General features: G+C 42.8%; 1 protein-coding gene across 7 annotated transcripts in view; it reads right to left on the bottom strand.

Moving 5' to 3' along the window:
• The window catches only part of ANKFY1 (ankyrin repeat and FYVE domain containing 1), a 69,570-nt gene extending 48,103 nt beyond the window's left edge, over positions 1 to 21,467 (bottom strand). For 6 of the 7 annotated variants that reach the window (XR_015148051.1, XR_015148052.1, XM_086359566.1 and 3 more), the window contains exons 1-3: positions 21,438 to 21,467; positions 4,996 to 5,188; positions 107 to 225 (exon numbers count right to left, since the gene is read on the bottom strand). Coding sequence is in view for 3 of the 7 variants with exons in the window: in XM_086359562.1 (XP_086215688.1) it covers positions 107 to 225; positions 4,996 to 5,188; positions 21,438 to 21,447 (322 nt within the window). In the remaining 4 variants the exon portion in view is untranslated. Of the gene's footprint in view, positions 1 to 106; positions 226 to 4,995; positions 5,189 to 6,676; positions 6,804 to 21,437 lie in introns of those variants that run through there. The other variant, XM_086359565.1, reaches the window with a different exon arrangement.
• Between the last annotated feature and the right edge of the window lie 731 nt (positions 21,468 to 22,198).

The following is a 22,198-nucleotide window of genomic DNA, read 5'->3' as shown; positions in this document are numbered from 1 at the left end:
CATTCTACTTCCACTAAGCCACAAATACTTCAAAGTGACACATCACAACTTCTGCCAAGTGCTCGTGTGCCGGGAGTTTTGAGTCCCCGGCCGGTCAGAGGCTCACCTGACAGGTCCAGCTCCTCGGTGGAAGACAAACTGGCCAGACTCCAGCTGTCACTGCGGGCCGCCAGGACAAACTTGTGGGCATTGATGTGCCTGCTCCCAACCTTTATCTTCAAGTCACTGAGGAAGAAAAATACCCACAGGTATAAAAAGAAAAAATATCATTATAACTAGGTATAGCTGGAATTCACAGCCAATCAGTATGTGAGTACTGACTGACCAACATACATCTGTGAAAGAAAAAAAAAAAATCACAGCAAAAGTATATCTCTATGCTAGCACTGATGGGTCATATTTATAATGCATTGCTAGACATGTTTCCTATTTCTAACTTCTAGCTTTTAGTTCACATGGGATGCTCTGCTTTCAAAGACATTCCCTAACGTCACCCCCATGATGGTGCAGCCTACAAGTTACAAAGGATGACTAATATTCATATAAAGAGTAGAAGAGGTTTTATGTAGCAAAAATCAAGATAAATCATCAGGGAGAAATAGACTGAAAGACTAAAGACTGTGATAAGAGCTCTCAGCCTACCATGCTATGATGCTCCACACCGTATTAATGCTTAAGCAAGGTTAATCCAAGAACTATAAATAAATTACTTTGATAAAACAATCAAGAATATGAAATATGAAACCCAATATCTGGACTCCTGTTCTCATCAGAAACACTCAGACCTACTATTGGCCATTTTTTAACTCAACCATTTATAAAGAAAAGGGGTGAGGTATCTTTTCTTCAAACATGTTTCCATATATATGACATACCATTATATGAAAAGAGCTTTCCAAATAGTTATTCATACTTAACTCTGAAATGTCAGATGTCAAGGTAGGAGAGCATCTGGGCAGTTAACAAACACCTAAGGATGACCCACTAGGCTGGCAGAAGCATGTGCCATATGGCTAACTGGCAGCAACCCACAGTCACCCATTGTCATCTCCTTGCTTGTATTTGTGGGGCTTTTTACTTGCATATTTCCCTTGAAAATAACTTGTTAGGTCGGAAAGCCTTTAGAAACTAAATACTTAAAAACTATTATGTACAAGAAAAGGAAGAAGAAAAAAAATTTTACACGAATTAACTCATGCACTTAAAAGGAGACAAACAAGAATACGGTTTCAATACGATGCTTGATGCAGACACATTTCGCCCCACAAAAGCAATCTCTAGAACATACATTATGTGAGCATATCAACAATTCCAGTTCTATTAAAGAACTAACCAAGCTGCAACGAATTATCTTAGATTAAAAGAACAGGGTATTTATTAATACTGTTAACACAGAACATTATTCACAAAGAACAGAACTGACATTCTATTTAAAGCAGAACATAAAACTGTCTCATATCATATCCTGTGATAAAGTTAAAAAAATATAATGAAAACAAAGCACGAATAACTTTTAAACTCTGAATGTATTTACAAAGTATTACATTCTAAGAACATAAATGAACAGTCACTGCTTACTATTTCTACTACGCATCTTGAGTTTAGCCACAAAATTATAAAAATGAATGTTTCTATAAAATTCCTACTATTATTCATGAATGTCAAGTCAAAGTTTTTTCTTTTATAGTCTAATATGGGAAACCTGTATGCAGGTCAGGAAGCAACAGTTAGAACTGGACACGGAACAACAGACTGGTTCCAAATAGGAGAAGGAGTACGTCAAGGCTGTATATTGTCACCCTGCTTATTTAACTTATATGCAGAGTACATCACGAGAAACGCTGTGCTGGAAGAAGCACAAGCTGGAATCAAGATTGCTGGGAAAAATATCAATAACCTCAGATATGCAGATGACACCACCCTTATAGCAAAAAGTGAAGAGGAACTAAAAAGCCTCTTGATGAAAGTGAAAAAGGAGAGTGAAAAAGTTGGCTTAAAGCTCAACATTCAGAAAATGAAGATCATGGCATCTGGCCCCATCACTTCATGGGAAATAGATGGGGAAACAGTGGAAACAGTGTCAGACTTTATTTTGGGGGGCTCCAAAATCACTGCAGATGGTGACTGCAGCCATGAAATTAAAAGACGCTTACTCCTTGGAAGAAAATATATGACCAACCTAGATAGCATATTGAAAAGCAGAGACATTACTTTGCTAACAAAGGTCCGTCTAGTCAAGGCCATGGTTTTTCCAGTAGCCATGTATGGATGTGAGAATTGGACTGTGAAGAAAGCTGAGCGCCGAAGAATTGATGCTTTTGAACTGTGGTGTTGGAGAAGACTCTTGAGAGTCCCTTGGACTGCAAGGAGATCCAACCAGTCCATTCTGAAGATCAGCCCTGGGATTTCTTTGGAAGGAATGATGTTAAAGCTGAAACTCCAGTACTTTGGCCACCTCACGCGAAGAGTTGACTCATTGGAAAAGACTCTGATGCTGGGAGGAATTGGGGGCAGGAGGAGAAGGGGATGACAGAGGATGAGATGGCTAGATGGCATCACTGACTTGATGGACGTGAGTCTGAGTCAACTCCAGGAGTTGGTGATGGACAGGGAGGCCTGGCGTGCTGCGATTCATGGGGTCGCAAAGAGTCGGACATGACTGTGCGACTGAACTGAACTGATCCCAAAGAGATGGAGAAGGAAATGGCAACCCACTCCAGTACTGCTGCCTGGGAAATCCCATGGTCAGAGAGGAGACTGGTGAGCTACAGTCCATGGGGGTCACAAAAGTCAGACACTAAACAATCCCAAAGAGAAATAAATATAAGAATTTCACTAATAATCTCTAATAGTGATAATTTTTAAAAATATAATTCAAAAATGGAAACTTGGGACAGGTCAAGTCTTTGAAGACTATACATAAACAACTGGGAGGCTAGCAATTTTTTAAAGTTTTTCATTCTAGTCATTTAAAGGCATTTCCTTTTAAAATATGGATACAAGGATGTTGTCACTGAAGAGGAAGCATAAAGAAAGAGCTTCTTGCTAGAGTGTCTTAAGCACTCAGACAGGAAAAATTATGTTTGGTTGTAAACAACTACAAAGCAACTAACACTTTCAACCATCATTTTTAAGTATCTTATGGGACAAAAGCCTTCCCCTGAACTTTAGCTAAGAAGTGCACCAATTTCTTCCACATTGCTCAATTTAAAAATTTAACACTAACTCTCCAATTACTCTACTAAAATGTACATAAAAACACTATTTAAACTCTTCAACAAAACACACGTTCATGGGACAAAAGGTTTTTTTTTTATCCCTTATCTTGGTAAAAGAGAATCTGCTTTAGAAATTTATATTCTACTTTCAGTTATTCCATGCAAAAGCTCAGTCCTCTTCAAAGTCTCCATTCCCCATCTGATCACTGGTTGTAGATAACAAAGGTATTTGGCCTTTTGATAAAAGGACAGGTTTTAGAAGCGGAAGAGAGACCCACCAGAACCCTGGGACCACACCACAGCTGACCAGGTAAAAAGTTGCCAGAAGAGGAAACTGCCCAGTCTCATTCCCACTGTCTCCTAGAAAGACTACAGTGTAAGAATGCAGTCAACTGTTACGTAATAGGAAAGTAAACGGTGGGAATTCTAACGGGAAAGAGTCCTGGACAGTGAGAGAGCTGTGTCGGCGTCCTGGAGCCAGTGAGAACAAAGTTTTCACTTATCCATGGGAAAAAGAGGAGAAGGAAAAAAAGAGAGAGAGAGAGAGTGACCTATATTTTACAAGTAGCTGCATCCATTAGATTTAAAGAAAGGGTCCTTTACTCAGAGTGTGTAATTCCCATTTCTCGGTATTCAATTTTTCTTTTCTTTTAGAAATGATTAAGATGGTAGATGGCAGTTCTGGATTTTGATCGATTTTAAATGTCTTATTTCCCAATTTTACTAAATCATCTATTCCAATCTTGCCTCTCTAGTAGGCAAATCCTGCTAGGCACATTCATGTCCATGTTTCTTTTCCACAACTGCAGCCATCATCCCAGTTCAGTCCTTCATCACTTCTGGCCTGATTCTGCTCTTGTTCTCTTTATAATTTCGCCTACATGATGTTACCAGGCTAATCTGCCTGAAACACCACTTTATGTCATTCCTGTAAATTTGAAAACCCTATTTCACACTTCCTAAAGGATCAAGTCCAATTTCCTCACCTTGGCATCCCAATGCAACCCACCCTACCCTTCCCACCACTCCAGTGCTCCTCTGCATGGGTATGTACCCTACAGTGGGCCCCCTCCTCTAAATCCTCCACACATTCCCATCTGTGAGTCTGTTCTCAGCCAGTCCCTCTACTAGTGACATTACTGTCTTTACTAAATCGTACTCAGCCTTTAACATTTACCATAAAACTCACTCAAAACAGTAGCTTAAAAACTGAGCACTTACTATATGCCAGACAGTGTTTTTCTAAGTGCTCAAACAGTATTTATTAATTTAATCCACACAATAACTCTAGCTCAGTTCAGAAGCTCAGTCGTGTCTGACTGTGTGACCCGACGGACTGCAGCATACCAGGCCTCCCTGACCATCAGCAACTCCTGGAGTTTACTCATGTTCTTTGAGGTCAGTGATGCCATCCAAACATCTAATCTCAATAACCCTGAGGTAAATAGTATTATCCCCATTTTACAGATGAGGAGCCTGAGGCACATCATACAGTTCCAGGTCACATAGCCAGTAAGTGGCCAGCTGAACTGTGTGACCCCAAAGTCCACCCTCAACCATCATGCTACACCAACCAGTAGCTCCAAGATGACTTATTTGACCAGCCCAAGAGAAAATGAATTCCTCCCCTGAATCCCTGAACTTGCAAGCTAATTCCTAATCTGTACCAGGGATGCAATCACCAGGACACCCATACTCTGTGCTGAAGACCAGCAGAAAGCAAGAGAGAAAGCCAAAGGGTCTGCTTCTCCAAACTGGCCCCGTGCCAGAAGCTCACCTATACTGCTCCTGCTCGTAGAGGTCGGCCACGATCGTCAGCAGGCGGCTGATGAAGGACTCACTGCTGCTTTCTTTCTTTGCTTGTGCAGCTAAAAGAGTGCATCTCTTCTCTGTCTCTGCCAATTTCTTCTGCAGCTTGACATACTCTTGTCGGAGAAGCATCAAGTGCTTCTCCAACTTGGCCACCTCCTCTGCAAGGGAGACAAAGAATCAAGTTTACCACGCTAGGTGTAAACAGACAGCAATCACTCATCCCTCATCCCACAGCTAGGATGGGATTACCAAAACGACCACAGCTGATGCTTGAACAACACGGGTTTGAACTGCCTGGGTTTACTTACACACGGATATTTTCCAGTAGTAAATACTATACAGCAGGGGCCCCCAAGCAACTCCATCTGAGGTGGAGCTGATGTAATAATAATAGGAATAAAGTGCACAATAAATGTAATGCTCTTGAATCATCTGGAAACCCTCCTCCACCCCTCAGTCCATGGAGAAGCTGTTTTCCTTGAAACTGGTCCCTGGTGCCAAAAAGGTTGGGGACGGCTGCAACACCATCTGCAGTTGGTTGACTCCAAAGATCTGGAAGAATCAAGGTCACGGAGGGCTCTAAGTTACACGCGGATTTTCCACTCTGCCGGAAGGTAAGGCAGAGTTCCTAGCCACTGATATTGTTCAAGGGTCAACCGTAGTCACATGATGTTTCTACTATTTCTTACTGATACTCCTACAAGACCAAGAATGGTGTTGTTCAGGGTGCCGTCACGTTGCAGGGATTTCTTCTCCATTTCCCTGAAGATCAGTTTTCAAACCGCTAATAGGAATTAGTAAATTCTACATGTCACATGCTGTTTTACAAGTTTTCTGTGAATCTCACAGGGACCCCATGGGGCAGGTACTATTATGACTAGCCACTTTACAGAGGAGGGCACTGGGGTACAGAGAGGCTAAGAATTTGTCCAAGGGCACGAAGCTGGCGAGACGTGTGGGGCTAGGACAACAGCCCAGGCATTCGGTGCCTATCCGCCACTATCCCACACTACCTGATACCTGCCCTCCCTCGGGAAGGCTCAGGGAAGTCAATAACCAGATGGAAGCAGGTCATATCCCACAGGTGTGCTGGGGCAGATTCTAAAGGTTGAAAACCACTGTTTTTGACTCATTCAAAATTTACCAAGTATCTGTGAGGGGCCTGATAGTACAGTACTTAAGCAAAATCAGACATGTCTTTCCTCCGAGCTTTTAGTTACTGGGGAAGTAAACGTTTATAATTATAACAACTGCAACAACTAAATGAAAAGCTACAACTCAGATCAGTACTAGAAAGAACAGAGCTTTGAGAACCTATAATAAAGAAATTTTTGTGTGTGTGTGTGTGTTCAGAAGTGAGTTTCCTGTTGTTGGTCTTTGCCAATCCCATTCAAAACCTATTTTCACAAACATACATTCTTCTTTTTTTTTTAATTTTATTTTTAAACTTTACAATATTGTATTAGTTTTGCCAAATATCGAAATGAATCTGCCACAGGTATACATATGTTCCCCATCCTGAACCCTCCTCCCTCCTCCCTCCTCATACCATCCCTCTGGGTCATCCCAGTGCACCAGAGAAATTTAACTTAGGACATTAGGGAAGGCTTCTCTGAGGAAGCAAAGTCCAGAAACTTCTCTCTTACCTGCAGTCTTGGTGGGGATTCAGGCAATCATGAATATCACATCCATGGAACTACAGTGCTGCTGTGGTCATCCTCTGGGCCACAGAACATTCACTCCTCTACTCCCCACCACAGAAACCCCAAATCTGGACACAGCCCTCAGGGCCATCTCCTACCTTCTCTGACAACGTCTTGAGAAAACTGAGCAACTGCCAACAATCCCCACTGTACCAAAAGCTACTCCCGTCTACCCCCTGCCTTCTCAGAGACTGCAGCTCCCTCCTACGCAAGCTTACGCACTCCACCTCTGCTCCAAACCCTTCACTCTCCCCAGGTCCTTTGCTTTATCATCAACCGCCCCAGCTCCAGCAACTTCAATCTCTTTCAGCTGGAACCCTCTCATCAGCACAAACACCGGCCTAGGTCTCTATCAACAGTAAAATAAAACTCTCCTTTCACACATCTGACCACCTCTGCCCTTCCATCTCTAGCTACCACACACATTTCCTCACACACTATCACCCTGCCATTCCCTCCCTCTGTCCCCACTACCCCCTTGAAGCCCCTCTCAATGATGACCTTCTAATTGCCAAATCTAAGACACTTGCCAGTGGTACTCCTCTCAGCACAGGACACTGCTGTCCATCCTGCTTTTTTCTTCTTTCAGCCACCACCATGCCACCTTCTCTCCAATTCTGGTGCTCTGTCACTTCCACATGCTTCTCTGCACATCCCTCCAAACCCTCCACCACTGATATTCCCCAGGAGGTCTACCCCTGGCCTTCTCAACTGTGCCATCTTCCAAGGCAGCTATATCAGATCCTTGGTCTGTGGTTAAAACCAAAATCTAGCGCCAGTGATCCGTAGACCCTTCTCTCTATGCAGATCTCTCTTCTTAGCTTCAAGCAAATTGCTTTTCGTATGGTCCCTGTATTAATAAATGACACACCATCTCTCCCAGTTACCTGCAGAAGAGATGTGGGAGTCATCTTGGATGTCTCCCACTCACTCGTATGGCTCCAACCCTATGCCAGTTCAAAAAGAGATGTTTCCATTCAAAAAACAGGAATAAGTGGTACATGAGAGTGAAGTTATTATGCAACTATTACTGTTTTCAAAGAAATATGTAATACTAAATACGCACATTCAAATTATAGTAACAAAAAATGAGGCTGTGAAGCTAAATATATTTTATAATTTCAATTTTATTATAAACATTCAAATATATGAGGAACAGAACGACAAATACCACAAAATATCAGATTTGTTTTCTTCTTTGCACTTTCTTGCACATTTCAGGTATTCTATAACAAACGTGTTCTGCTTTCATAGTTCAGAGAAGGCAATGGCACCCCACTCCAGTACGCTTGCCTGGAAAATCCCATGGACGGAGGAGCCTGGTAGGCTGCAGTCCATGGGGTTGCGAACAGCCGGACACGACTGAGCGACTTCACTTTCACTTTTCACTTTCATGCATTGGAGAAGGAAATGGCAACCCACTCGTGTTCTTGCCTGGAGAATCCCAGGGACGGGGGAACCTAGTGGGCTGCTGTCTATGGGGTCGCACAGAGTCGGACACGACTGAACCAAGAGCAGCAGCAGCAGCTGCTTTCATAGTTATGAAAAAGTATTTAGAGAGAAACTTGTTTAAATACTTAAATACTAATAGTCTTATCTTCATACATACAAGAGGGAACTTTTTTCTCCTTATGTAGAAGATCTACATTAAATATAAACTAGATATTATCTCAGGTGTAAATCAGCATTCCTGGGCTAACAAAGTAGAAGGCACCTACAAGATGAAAATTTGCTTATAGCTGCTGATCACTGTGCTTATGAGTTATGTATCAGATGAGAATTTCTATAATTTTTTTCAAAATACTGCAATTTATTTAGCCTACTAATTTTTATGCCAAATATTGCTTAAAAAAAAAAAACCCACTGGCTAAAAGAAAATAGTATTTACAATGATTCTACTGTAATATTTTTCAAATCTTAGCATTTATAACTACAAAATTCCTTTGGTAGGACTCATATCTACACTTCTATTCTGGTGTGACAAATTTACAGGTCACTGGTTTTGAAGAGTTATTTATAGTTACTAGGACTAAAGAGCCAAGAAATTGCAATTATTTACCTGAAATGGAGATGCACAAAGCAGTAAGTTCATGTGATTTTACAAAATGTATACTTATTTTTCCTACAGAGAAAGATATGAAGTTGGTGGCCTCTTTAAAGAAAAACTGGCACTGATTTTCTAGATGTGGTTAACAGAAAATGTAAAAGGACATATAAATTTAGGAGTGACATCAAATTTTGTCCAAAAGTTGCTGTCACTCAGAGCAAAATGAATCTATGGAGTCATGATAATGCTTGTCTTGGGAGGAATGGCAGGAGAGTGGTAACTGGGAGGGCACAGGAGGGGTGCCCTCTGGGTGGTAAGATTATTTTTTTGTTGTTAACTCAGTGGTGGTTACATTTTAAATATGCACATTCAAATTATAAATAATTTTATATAAATTATAAAAGTTTTATTTTGGTAATTCATTGGGCTCATGTTTTGCCGTTCTTTGCATGTATCTTATGCATCAATTAAGTTTTAAAAAAACTGATATATACACTTGTAGTAGCTTCTGGAGTTTCAAGTGATGGGAATATGAGCCCGTTTAGTAACTAGTTTTGGGTACCATGGGCAGTTTACCTCTCTGAGCTTCAGTTTCTTTATATGTAAAATAAGAAGGGGGATCTTCTACTTGGTGCTGCTGTGAAAATTAAAATTACTATAACTGGCACATGCATGCAAAATTGTCAGCATTTCCTCCACACCCCTTTTATGCTTTCCACAATTACATAATTATTGGTTAAATAATTTAAACTATTGTAACTATTTACACATTTTTTTGAGTCATGAAAAACAATGAGTTTCAAATTTTTATTGACCGAGGAATTAAGACTGATCAATTAAAATCACAGCAAATCAATAGGACATTATCAGAAAGATAAGGTGATGAACAAAAGGAAAAACAGAAATGGAAAAACAGTGCTAAATAATGAACGAGCTATCAAGGCTTTAAATGCTTCATCACCTCATATAACAAGTCTGCACTGACAATTCCCAAACCAAAGAGTAAAGCCTAACATGCTTTTAAAAATCGTCATTAGGGAATTCCCTTGTGGTCCTGTGGTTAGGACTCGGTACTTTCACTGCCATGGCTTGGGTTCAATCCCTGGTCAGGGAACCAAGATCCTGCAAGCCATACAACAAGGCCAAAAAAAAAAAAAAAACCCTTCATTATTATTAATTTGGAAGAAGTGCAAGTTAGTTAGGCTGTATCTTAAAAAAAAAAAAAAAAAAAAATGCTCTCCAAGAGGCAACTCTTAACCTATCAGAGGAAAAAGTCAGTCAATGTCTACCATTGATCCATATAGAAATGGCAGTATTATCACTTAGAGGTCAACAGAGAAGAGGGGAAAGTAGTCTGGGAAGTGGGTTCTGAGGGGTGGCAAAACTTTATTTTTTAAGTCTTGTAATATTATTTGAGTATTAAATCGATGTGCACTTAGAAAGCAAATATATTATTTTATACAAATTTTAAAGATTATGGAAAACAATTATAAGAATGAGGGAAAGTAAATAATTTTCTAATACCCAAGTGTAAGGGTTTTTACACATCACAAAACTTTAGGAAAGGAAGGAACCTAAAGATCACTTCTGGCTCAATTCCCAGACTATAAGCTGAGGAGCACAAAGGGGACAGGCCCATGACTCCTACCCACTTCCGGCCTCAGACTGCTCTTGAGGACATTACTCCCAAGACTGGCTGCGTAAGAATCACTTAGGCAATCTGAACTAAAGAGACAGCACCCAAATTCAGCAGATCTGGAGCAGGATCACAGGAAATGTATGTGCTTTTAGATGACATCAGGTGTGGGGATGACTGGCCTGGAGAAAAAGCTCAGCCCCCAGGTCACACACAGTTAGACTGCTCTGGGAATACTACTGTTTAGACAGAAGATCAACAGTACTGCAATTTTTTTTCTGTTCATTCATTAGCTTATCCAGAGATTTGCAACTCTTAAGACAGCAACTGTATAACCTAGCAGTTCATTGAAAATTTATAAAGTGCCAGTGTGAAAGTAAAGAAAACCATCTTGGCACACGTTTTTCACAAAGTTGCTGGGTAATGGAGAAGACAGGCAATTAAAAGACAAGCTGAAAACCTGAAAGCACTCTGACAAGGCATATAAATACAGCACAGGGCAAGCCCACCTGGCCTTAAGGCAGCGCAAGGAAAGACATCTCAGACAAGTGGCGTTTCACTCCAAAAAATTTAAATAAAGCCTGTCAGTGTTTGCAGCTTACTAGGTCCAGAAAATATAAGGGAAAGGCTTCAGTGATTTACCTTCTTCGTCAGATTTTCCTTTTAAATTAGTATCAGTCAGCAGGTTTGTGGGCTAGGCACAACAGTAGGCTCCAGGAGAAAAACAAATCATTAGAAAGCAAAACCTACCCTTGCCCTCCATAAAAGTCACCGGCAAGAAGCCTGCAAGTCTCCTGCCTCTGCCTAAGTCAATTTAATGGATAACAAGAGGACACCTTATCTTGCTAGTTCAAACAGGTGGCTATAGTCACATCTTACTTGCCCAAGAGACAGCTGCTAAGTTTTCACAGGGGTTGCCTGTGGCTATGGATTGCAGATTTTTCTTCCCTGAAGCACACTGAACCCATTAACCTTGGTTTCAATTACACCTTATTCTAGCCAAACTTTTGCTCAAGAGTCCCAAAATCCACCAACACTATAGCATCCATAAATGTTCTGCATTTTCATTTCACTTAAACTATCATTCTTATGGAAGATCAGCAGTTGCCCCTTAGAATTTTTTTAAAAGGGCAGTTTAATTTGTACATTTTTCAAATAATACAGCACCAAAGTAGTGCCAACAGAGAAGGCAATGGCACCCCACTCCAGTACGCTTGCCTGGAAAATCCTATGGACAGAAGAGCCCGGTAGGCTGCAGTCCACTGGGTCGCTAAGAGTCGGACACAACTGAGCGACTTCACTTTCACTTTTCACTTTCATGCATTAGAGGAGAAAATGGCAACCCACTCCAGTGTTCTTGCCTGGAGAATCCCAGGGACAGAAGAGCCCGGTAGGCTGCAGTCCACTGGGTCGCTAAGAGTCAGACACAACTGAGCGACTTCACTTTCACTTTTCACTTTCATGCATTAGAGGAGAAAATGGCAACCCACTCCAGTGTTCTTGCCTGGAGAATCCCAGGGACGGGGAGCCTGGTGGGCTGCCGTCTATGGGGTCGCACAGAGTCGGACATGGCTGAAGCGACTTAGCAGCAGCAGCAGTGCCAAATGTGGAATCTATATAAAATACAGAAGTAGTATCTACAGGAACTCACAAACAGGAGGGACAAGAATGAAACTAACAGTCACAAAGAATCTGGATACTGATTCATGTGCGGGGAACTATGAGGACATTTGCCTCAGAGAGTAGAAAGTTACGCACTCCTCCAACCCTTAAAGATCATAAAAGTTCTATTTCAAAAATGTTCTCAAGGAATCTTTGTAAATTCCTTTGGATACCAGTTCAGTTCAGTTGCTCAGTTGTGTCCGACTCTTTGAGACCCCATGAATCGCAGCACGCCAGGCCTCCCTGTCGATCACCAACTCCCGGAGTTCACCCATTGATTCGGTGATGCCATCCAGCCATCTCATCCTCTGTCATGCCCTTCTCCTCCTGCCCCCAATCCCTCCCAGCATTAGAGTCTTTTCCAGTGAGTCAACTCTTCGCATCAGGTGGCCAAAGTACTGGAGTTTCAGCTTTAGCATCAGTCCTTCCAAAGAACACCCAGGACTGATCTCCTTTAGGATGGACTGGCTGGATCTCCTTGCAGTCCAGGGGACTCTCAAGAGTCTTCTCCAACACCACAGTTCAAAAGCATCAATTCTTCGGCGCTCAGCCTTCTTCACAGTCCAACTCTCACATCCATACATGACCACAGGAAAAACCATAGCCTTGACTAGACGGACCTTTGTTGGCAAAGGTCTCTGCTTTTGAATATGCTATCTAGGTTGGTCAGTTACAAACAGGTAAATCCAAAATCTACAGCAATATCCCTAGTAGCTCTCAGAATTACTGACACAAATTTCCACCTGCAGCCTTGACCCTAACACTTGTTTCAGTCAACAGTTCCCTAACAACAATGTGTGTGTGTGTGTGTGTGTGAGAAGTCGCTCAGTCATGTCTGATTCTGTGACCCCATGGACTGCAGCCCACCAGGCTCCTCTGACCATGGGATTCTCCAGGCAAGAATACTGGAGTGGGTTTCCATTTCCTTGTCCAGGGGATCTTCCTGACCCAGGGATTGAACCCGGGTCTCCCGCATTGTAGGCAGACACTTTACCGTTTGAGCCACCAGGGAAGTCCGAGACATAAACTACGAAGGTTATGATCAGAGAAGAGGTGAGATAAAAGGAGGGTGTTAGGATACAGACTCTCATTCATGAAATCACAGCTGCTCCCCGTCTTGCATCTTTTGCAGGAGAAAACCCTGATCACAAGCACACCAACCAGTGGCACTGCAACTGCCACACCGTCTCCTGATATAACAAAGAAAGCAGCCATGGCTGAGACAGTATTCTGTGGGCAACGCGTCTGCTTGCAAACAGCAAGCAAACGTGTCCTTGAAGTACCAGCAAGCTGTAAAGTTCTTACAGGAGGAAGTATACAATTACCATTCTGAGTAATAATGCAGAACCTACAGCTCAGTGCAGTGGTGAGGGCGCGCAGGCTCTGGAGTCAGATCCCAGCCCCAGCACTTTCTAGTGGTCATTCCTCAGGCAAATGCCTCCTTCTCCACCTAGGTTAAGTATGTAAACATAAACAAGGACCTTAGAAGCACACCTGCCCTGCAGTAAGAGGTCAGTACATGTGCGCTATTGTTCTAAGAAAGGCAACATGATATTGCCCTTAAGACAGTGTGCTCTGGACCCTCACTCGCCTGGACTGGAACCCAGGCCCACATTTACTAGCAGTGTGACCTTGGCAAGTCATTTCTTTCTGCGCTTTGGTTTTCACAGGTAGAAAGTAGGAATAATAATAGTATCTGAGAGTGCTGTCGAGGAGTAATTAAGATATATTAAACTATTCACAACAGTGTCTAGTTTAAAGGTTTACTACCACTTCTTTATCAAGTGACTAATTTTCAGCTGTGGCTTCTTTTTTCTCTTTCTCCAACTTTCCCTTTGAAAAATAAGCCTAGAAATTTAAATAATAGATAAACCTACAGTTTCACCAGAAGAGCTATACTAAGTATCAGTGAAGAATATCAGTACTTGCATCACAATTTCATCATGTTTTTTTCCCAAATAATACCCATTTACTCTTCACCAATGCAGTTGGAGGTCAGATATTTTGATGCGTTCTCTGGTAATTCATCACTCCTCACCTAACCAAAGATGCCTGGGACAAAAAGAAAATCTATATTCACTAGGAATACCCTAAAAAAAGAAACCAACATCAATTGCAATATATATATATATAATTTAATCACCAAGTCACAGGACAGAAAAGGACCCAACAAAGCTTCTTAAAAGACTCTTCCTTCGAGGTCGGGAGTTGGCAAACTTTTTCAGTGAAGGGCCAGGTAGTAAATATTTCAGGCTTCATAGTTAAAGCACATCAGTGGTTGCCAGGGGTCAGGGGAATGGGACTGAATGAATGCAAGGGAGTTCGAGGAAATTATTTTAAGATTATAAAAATGTTCTACATCATGATCTAAGATCTCAAGCCAAAGCTCATGCTCATCCCACTGTACCATGCTACCTATTTTCAGTCTCAACGTCAGGACATCAAACAAAAAGTTATTAATTATTAATTCACTGACTTAGAAATTAAATGCTCTTCCCACTCCCTACCTTAAATGTGATTTCTACTCCCTGCCTACTCCAATTCTAACCCACAGTGTATTCATTAAATCCTTTTAGATGAACAAAACCCTGATATTTCCCTTCTCTCCACAGGTCTATAGTTCTTTCCAGCCCCCAATTTTCACCCTGAATTAGTGTTCTTTGTATAATTCTGTAATTACTAAATGACTTTCTCCCTATGCTTTAACTATGTCCATTAGATGAAAGAAAAATGACTGTAAAACTGGTAACATCTCATTTTGAGAACTACAAAAATAATTTTGTTTCAGTCTTCTACATAACAATATTTCATTAAAGCACATATCATATTCCCAGAGAAAACTATCTTCCTTGCTGGCATCAGAAAACATAAAATCCTCGCAGGTAATGAATTACTACTACCACTACTTGCCTAAACATGTCATATTACAGATGTAATTTTTCTTTCACTAGGATTACTAGCGCTAACTACAGTGCTTAATTCTAGGAAAAATGTTTAACAAAAAAGAAATAAGTGGATGTATTTACTGTTGAAATTCAAGTTCACAAAATACCCTAATGAAAAGAGGAAGGGAGGGAGTTCCCTAGTGGCCTAGTGGTTAGGATTCCAGCCTTTCACTACCGTACTGGGGTTCAGTCTCTGGTCAGGGAAGTGAGAGCCCGTAAGCCACAAGGCACGTGCAAAAAAAAAAGAAAAAAGAAAAGAGGAAGGGCTAGACAGCAATAGCATCTGGAGGAGAGTACAAAGGAATAGCAAGATACCTCTGCCAGTCTGTACCCTCCCAGTTCACACACACATACACAGACAAGAAGTTTGGACATAATAAAAAGAGTGGTGCTAAAAGATATTTCATATTTTGACTTTTCACCCTTTAAAAAGGCTAGCAATCCTGTTACAACTCAAATGCTTTAACAAAGTCGAAAAGCCATTATTTAACAAAAGTTGATTTAAAAAAATCCTTTTACTTCATTTACAAATAACACCTACTACTGAAGACTTCTTAGTTAGGAAAGATGACCTAAGTTTATTTATGTATATGTGTAATATTATATACATGCACGTAGTTATATTTGTTTTAAAAAATGATTTAGTAAAATCCTCTTCTATTCTATACTGATTCAGATTGAAAAAAAATTTTTTGTGGGATATACTGATTTTCACTGAAGCTGACTGATGCATAAATCTTGAGTTTTTAGAAGCTTCCCAGGTGATTCTAATATGCAGGGTTCTCCAGGTTGAGAACCACTAGCCCAAACTACCAGAATGACGGCAGAAAGGAAAAAACATATGTGAGAGCTTTGTAAGACCCACAGGATTTGGTGCTGACTACACAGTTAGAGGGACTTCCCAGGTGGTATGAGTGGTAAAGAACCCGCCTGTCAATGCAGGAGATGAAAAGAGACGTGGGTTAGATCCCTGGGTTGGGAAGATTCCCCTGGAGGAGGGCACGGCAACCCACGCCAGTATTCTTGCCTGGAGAATCCCATGGACAGAGGAGCCTGGCAGGCTATGGTCCATAGTGTCACAAAGAGTCAGATACAACTGAAGCAACTTACTACACACACACACATGCACAGAGCTGGGCGAAGTCAAAAGTAGAGACATTACTTTCAAAGCAATGATTTTTCCAGTAGTCATGTATGGATGTGAGAGCTGGACCATAAGGAAGTCTGAGCGCTGAAGAATTGATGCTTTGGAACTGTGGTGTTGGAGAAGACTTGAGAGTCCCTTGGACTGGAAGATCAAACCAGTCAATCCTAAAGGAAATCAACACTGATTATTCACTGGAAGGACTTATGCTGAAGCTGAAGCTGTAACACTTTGGCCACCTGATGCAAAGAACTGACTCACTGGAAAAGACCCTGATGCTCGGAAAGACTGAGGGCAGGAGAAGGGGATGACAGAGAATGAGATGGTTGGATGGCATCACCAACTTGAGTTTGAGCAAGCTCCGGGAGTTGGTGAGGGACTAGAAAGTCTGCCATGCTGCAGTCCGTGGAGTTGCAAAGAGTTGGACACGACTGAGCGACTGAACAACAGGGATGACCACTAGGTTACTGACCTTCAGCATTCAGCTGGACAGTGGTACGACTCATCATCGATGCAAAGGAGAAAACTCAGTAAACTATAAGGTACAACATGAGAAACTCTGCCTTCCCCTCTTGGCTGCACTTCCACTAAGGCTGAGACTGTGTTGCTCACTTTGCCACCCCCAGCATAGTTGCCTGTGTGTGTGTGTTGTGTGTTCAGTCATGTCTGATTCTTTGCAACTCCATGGACTGTAGACCACCAGGGTCCTCTGTCCATGGAATTTTCCATAAAATACTTTTTTCCTGATTGTGATTCAACTGATAAGACTTGTCTACAAGTCAGTGGTGTGACTTACACATTTTTCAAAACCTCACTCTGTAGCACTGATCAGAGGTAGAGCTGGCTGCATAGGAAATACTCAACAAATACTAGCTCACTAGCTAATTTTCACACAAACACCAGTCTGACTGGAAATACTTCCAACTGCTTGCTAAGCCATAATCCTCTAAAGGTATACTGGGCATGGTGAAATCTGTCCACAACTGAGGTAAAGACATTTGTTCTCAAATCTGTTCCTTCTCTTCCTGTCAACACCCCAGCCATTATCTGAGTCACCCAGACAAGAACCCTTGAGTCATCTTTGATATTAACCCTCTTGTCAACATGCAAACAGGTTTCACCAGCCCTGTTTTACACCCTCTATAGTGAATGTCTCTCATATCAGTCCTCACCAAGCCCAGTGACCCTTACCAAAGGACTCGTCATCAGTTACTACAGTCTCTGTTCCGACCTCCCTCCCTCCCAAATCCATCCTCTACATTATAGCCTTTTTCACTTGCCTCAGACAATTCTAGTCATGTCACTATCTTGGCTGATACCTTTTAGTAGCCCTACCCCATGGCCCACAAAGTAAAATCTAAATGCTTATTTAACCAATCCCTTCATAATCTGGCCTGTCACATACTTTTCCAACCTCAGATCCTGCTATTCCTTCCACTGAGAATTGTGACCTCTTCCCAACTCATGTCCAAAAGAGGCCTATTTTCCAAAGCCCAGCCCAGAGAAGCCCAGTTTATCTCCTGCAGTACAGGCTTCCCAACACCCCAAACACTCCCCACACCACTTTTCTAAAACATCTCTTCCTAGCCTGAGTATCGTATTTTTCACTCTCTAACCTACAATGCAATTTCTAACACACATGCTCTTCACCTCCTTTCCCGGACTGCTGCATTCCCTATGAAAAGGCTCTAGGTCTGGCTCTTCTTTTGTACCTCTCCCTCCACCCCAACTCCAAGCTCATCCCATCCTCCACCCTACAGTGTCTTACTTACCAGGTGGAGTTCAATAAATACTGTAAGTCCCAGGCCTACTAAGATTTAACAAGAGAGAGACTGTGTGGCAGGTCAAAATGTCTGGCACTGTGATAAAAGGGTTCTTGAGACACTATTTCTTTTGAGATAGAGATGATCCCCCTTTCAAAGCTGAGGAAACTGAGACTGAGAGCAGTTCATTGGCTTGCCTATGATCACAGCTTGGTAAAACTAGGATTCAAACCCATGTCCACCTGCAGAGATTGAGCTCTTAAATACTGCACGACTGCTAAGACTAAACTGGGCTGGATGAAAAGTAGGTTAGGCAGCTCCCAGCAGCCTGATATTATTCAGAGCACATTAATACCTGGACCAGGCAGCTTACCGGACAAGAGACTAAGGATGTATCCAGACAACTTTTCATTTTTTAGATTTTATGTATTTATTCATTTTGGCCAAGGCACACAGCTTGTAGGATCTCAGTTCCTCAACGAGGGACTGAACCCTGACCCTCAGCAATGAAAGTGAGCAGTCCTAACCACCAGACCACCAGGGAATTCCCAGTAACTCTTCTTGATGTCTGGTAAATGACACTCAATAATTTATTCATTCCTTCAACCACAGGCATGATTCTAAGTTGGGAAGTACAGCAGTGAACAAAATAGAAAAAGTCTCTGCCCTTGTGGGGGGTCATATTCCAGCAAGGGAATTAAAAGACAGACAAAATCTAGGGACTATCTCTAAAGAGGTGAGAACTGAACAGACACCTGAGTGAATACAAGTCGACTGGCTATATGGAGAAACTGAGGAAGACTGTTTGTGGCCAAGGGAACTGCAGGACAAAGATACTGCAGTTGAAGCATGCTGGGAATGTACGAAGATTAGCGAGGATATTAGTGTGGCAAAATCTTCGTGAATAAAGAAATAAGGTAACAGTGTTAACCAGCAGTCAGACTCTGTTGGGACCTGAAGGTCACTGGAAGGCTTTGGAATAAGATCGCTGAGAGCCACAGAAGTGGGGAGGGCATGGAGAAGGTAGGTGTACTGCAAAGAATGAGACAGACATCTGATTTATGTTTTAAAGGGAACCCTGGAAACAGTATAAATAGGTTGTGGGGAAGCAAAATGAGGGAGAAAAAGTAAAAGCAGGAAGACCAAGTTGGAGGGACTTTTCCAAGTGATGAAGGACACTTCAATTAGCAGGATAGCTTCAGGGAAGTAGAGTGGAAATTGAAATTAATTTTAGGACTTTACTTAAATATATACAGTCAAAGCAATATCCATGGATGGATGGAAGGAAAGAAGCTTGGTTTCCACACAAGTCCCACTAGGAAGTTACTGTATAAGTCAGTCTAGGCAGGTTGTGTTTACTATTGCTAAGTGCCATTTCCCACAGGCTCACACACTTGCATCACCAAAGGAAAACCATTATCAGGGAGGTTCCCACAGAGTGTGCTTACAGAGCATCCAGTTGTTACATGACACGGATTTTTTGCTATTTGCTTATATGTAAATGAGTGTTTCTAAACAAGCATAGCCAGCTGGATAAATTCTGATTGAAGTACAAGCAGCATTAAACAAGTTAACACCCCTGCAAAACACTGTCCAGCTAATCTTTCCTTCCTGAACATAACAAGCACCCTCAGTTTAATGAGGTAACTGGATTAGAATGATCCACTCAGAATCTTCCCAAAATTTGCGACATTGTTTCCAAAAAGCTTAAATCAGAACACAGAGGAGGAAACTGGAACACAGAAAAGACAATAAAAACTGTCAAGTCAGAACCTCCTGACTATGCTTACCTATCTGTACTCCCTTGCCAATTTAACCCTGAAAGGATGCTTTGTTTAAGGTGTGTTCTCCAGGAGCTGGATGTCTCTCAAGGTTACCCTAATACAAATCTCAAGGCACCTGCAGGATTATGGATCAGCATATTCTGCTAGTAGGAGCTCCTCAAGCTGGAATCAGACTGGCAGACACAGCAGGTGCTCAGGAAAACTGCTGAATGAAAACCCAGCTGCTCTCTACAACTTCAATCTCAGTAATGTACTCCCAAAACATTCAACTTCTCTAACTGATGTAAAGGTGCTGGACAATGTCACCCCACCTAAAGCCTTCCTGAACCTTTCCACTCCAATTCACTGCTCTGGGCAACAAGCTCCATTGTGCTGGCTGCCCGCTGTGTTAAAACAATATTAAACAACACTCTGATTTATGCAAAAAACTAGCTTCAGGGGATACCTTAGCTTTCTTTCTATTCCTCTTAATCCTCCTCTGTTTTCATACAATATTTATCTGATGTTTCCCCCACAGCGGGTATAGCTTGGCAGAAAGAGCAGACCAACAGTGGGTACTGGTCCTGGGTATCTCTAGAACTCTGGCCTCAATTCCTTTATCTATAAAGTGCAAATGACACCCATGTCAGACCTCCTTCACAAGGCTGTTGCCAAGTCTAATCAAATGAGAAAAGCTGCAAACTGTCAGGTGCTGCCCAAAGAGAAAATTCAAGTAAAGATGGGTTCAAACAAAGCTTAGCTCAAAATCAATAGGCGAGGCGGGAGCACCAGCCTATTGCATCCAAACGCAATCATTTAGTCGAAGAAGCAGTGTTTTCCTCCAATAATGGGGTGAACACGAGAAGCACACTAGCCAGGTCCGACAGCATCACTTTAGGGTCCCTGGCAGGTAACTCCCATCTCTGGGTCTTCTTTCCCCCAACCTGTACAAGGCTTTGACAATGAAGGATTCTAATACTGCTACGTTAAGGCAGACAGAATGGGAGAAGCCAAACTGCCTTTACCTGCAGTGTCATAAAGAAAGCGCCAGAAAGCAGCAAACAGTAAGGATAGGACTGAGAGGCAAAGGAGCCGAGGTCTGGTTTAGCACATCTTTTAGGAGCAGTGTGACCTTGGCCAACTACTCTAACTAGCAAACCTCCTCCTCCTGTCCACATCTCTAAACCTGGGGAAAGAACCCCAGCCGACCCGAATCTCTTGGAGCTGCTGGGAAGCCCAGAGCCTACAGCGCCCGCCCGTCTGGCGCGTCGGCCAGTGACAGCCCTGGCTCACCCCGACCCTCACCCCGGGAAGAGTCCCAGTCTCTTCCGCAGGCAAGGGATATACCCCTTCCGGATGTGGGACCTGCCAGGACAGCAGTTTCGATTTCTTAAGGAGAAGTGTTACTTCCCCAGCCGTCCCAGCGCCGCTGGTAATCAAAGGAGCCTCCCCGGCGGCCCTGGGGATCCCAGCAGCTGCACTCAGTCCCGGCACGCGACCTAGTGACCGGCTCTGGACCCCGCAGCGGTCCCCTGGGGTCGGAGACGCCGGGAGGGGCGTTGCCATAGGAATAGCGCTCGAGACCCCCGCCCCAGGCGCCCGGCAGAGGCTGGACAGGAAGGCTCGCGAGACCCGCTGTGCCCCATGCGACCATGCCCGGTCGTTCCCGCTCAGGGCTGCTTGGCCCAGCCAGCAGCGCCCCCAAAGCTCCGCGCCTTCCCGCGCGGCTCCACAAAAATCCTACCTTCCGCCATGTCGGGCCCGGCCCTGCCTCAGCCTCGCGAGATGTGCACCGCTCAACTGGAGCGGCGCATAACGGAGGCCCTCAAGTCTCGCGAGAGTCATGGAGGCCAGACAGAGGGAGGAGTCGAGACGAGGTAAGAACAGTGAATGAAAGTAGAGGGGGTAGTTGGATACCCGAGGAACTTAAATTCTGGCTCTCTGCTCCTAGTGGTTTCGAGGCTCTGGACTATCACATCCTGACTAGGCTCTATCATATTCCACGCCCTAGGGAGGGGACTGAAAAGGATGAGCGCAGCGAGCACTGCTGTTCCTTTGGGAAAATATGGCAGTGAGAGGGTCGAGAAAGGGGTTTTCTTTGGTTTTAGGTTTGTAAAGATGTGAGAGGCTGAGAGAAAAGAGCCAAAGGAGACGGAAAGGCTAATGAAGTTCAAGGTCCTTGGGGAGGCAGGATGCCCTGCAGGAATTTAGGGGAAGTGATGCACTGTAGATTTCAGGCAAGTCACTGTTTTCTACCAAGACATCAGGATACAAGAATGTGCTTGCGGATACATGTGAAAGAGGGAAGAGATAAGGAGATTGCTTGATGCCATCAATTTTATGGTTGAAATTCTTAGGCAAGAGAACCAAAAAAGAGTGAAGAAAAAGAAGTTGGAAGGCCTGGTTTCAGGCCTTTCAGAACTCAAGACACCTGTCTGCAGAAACAGAGAATAAGGGGGAAAGGGGGAGGATTTGAAGATAAATTTTAGGTGCTGCTTAGGTTAA

This window comes from Bos grunniens, chromosome 19 (genome assembly GCF_055505025.1).
Source record: "Bos grunniens cultivar Pamir isolate PY7600 chromosome 19, Bosgru_T2T1.0, whole genome shotgun sequence".
Lineage (NCBI taxonomy): Eukaryota > Metazoa > Chordata > Mammalia > Artiodactyla > Bovidae > Bos > Bos grunniens.
This window is presented reverse-complemented; position numbering and strand designations above follow the sequence as displayed.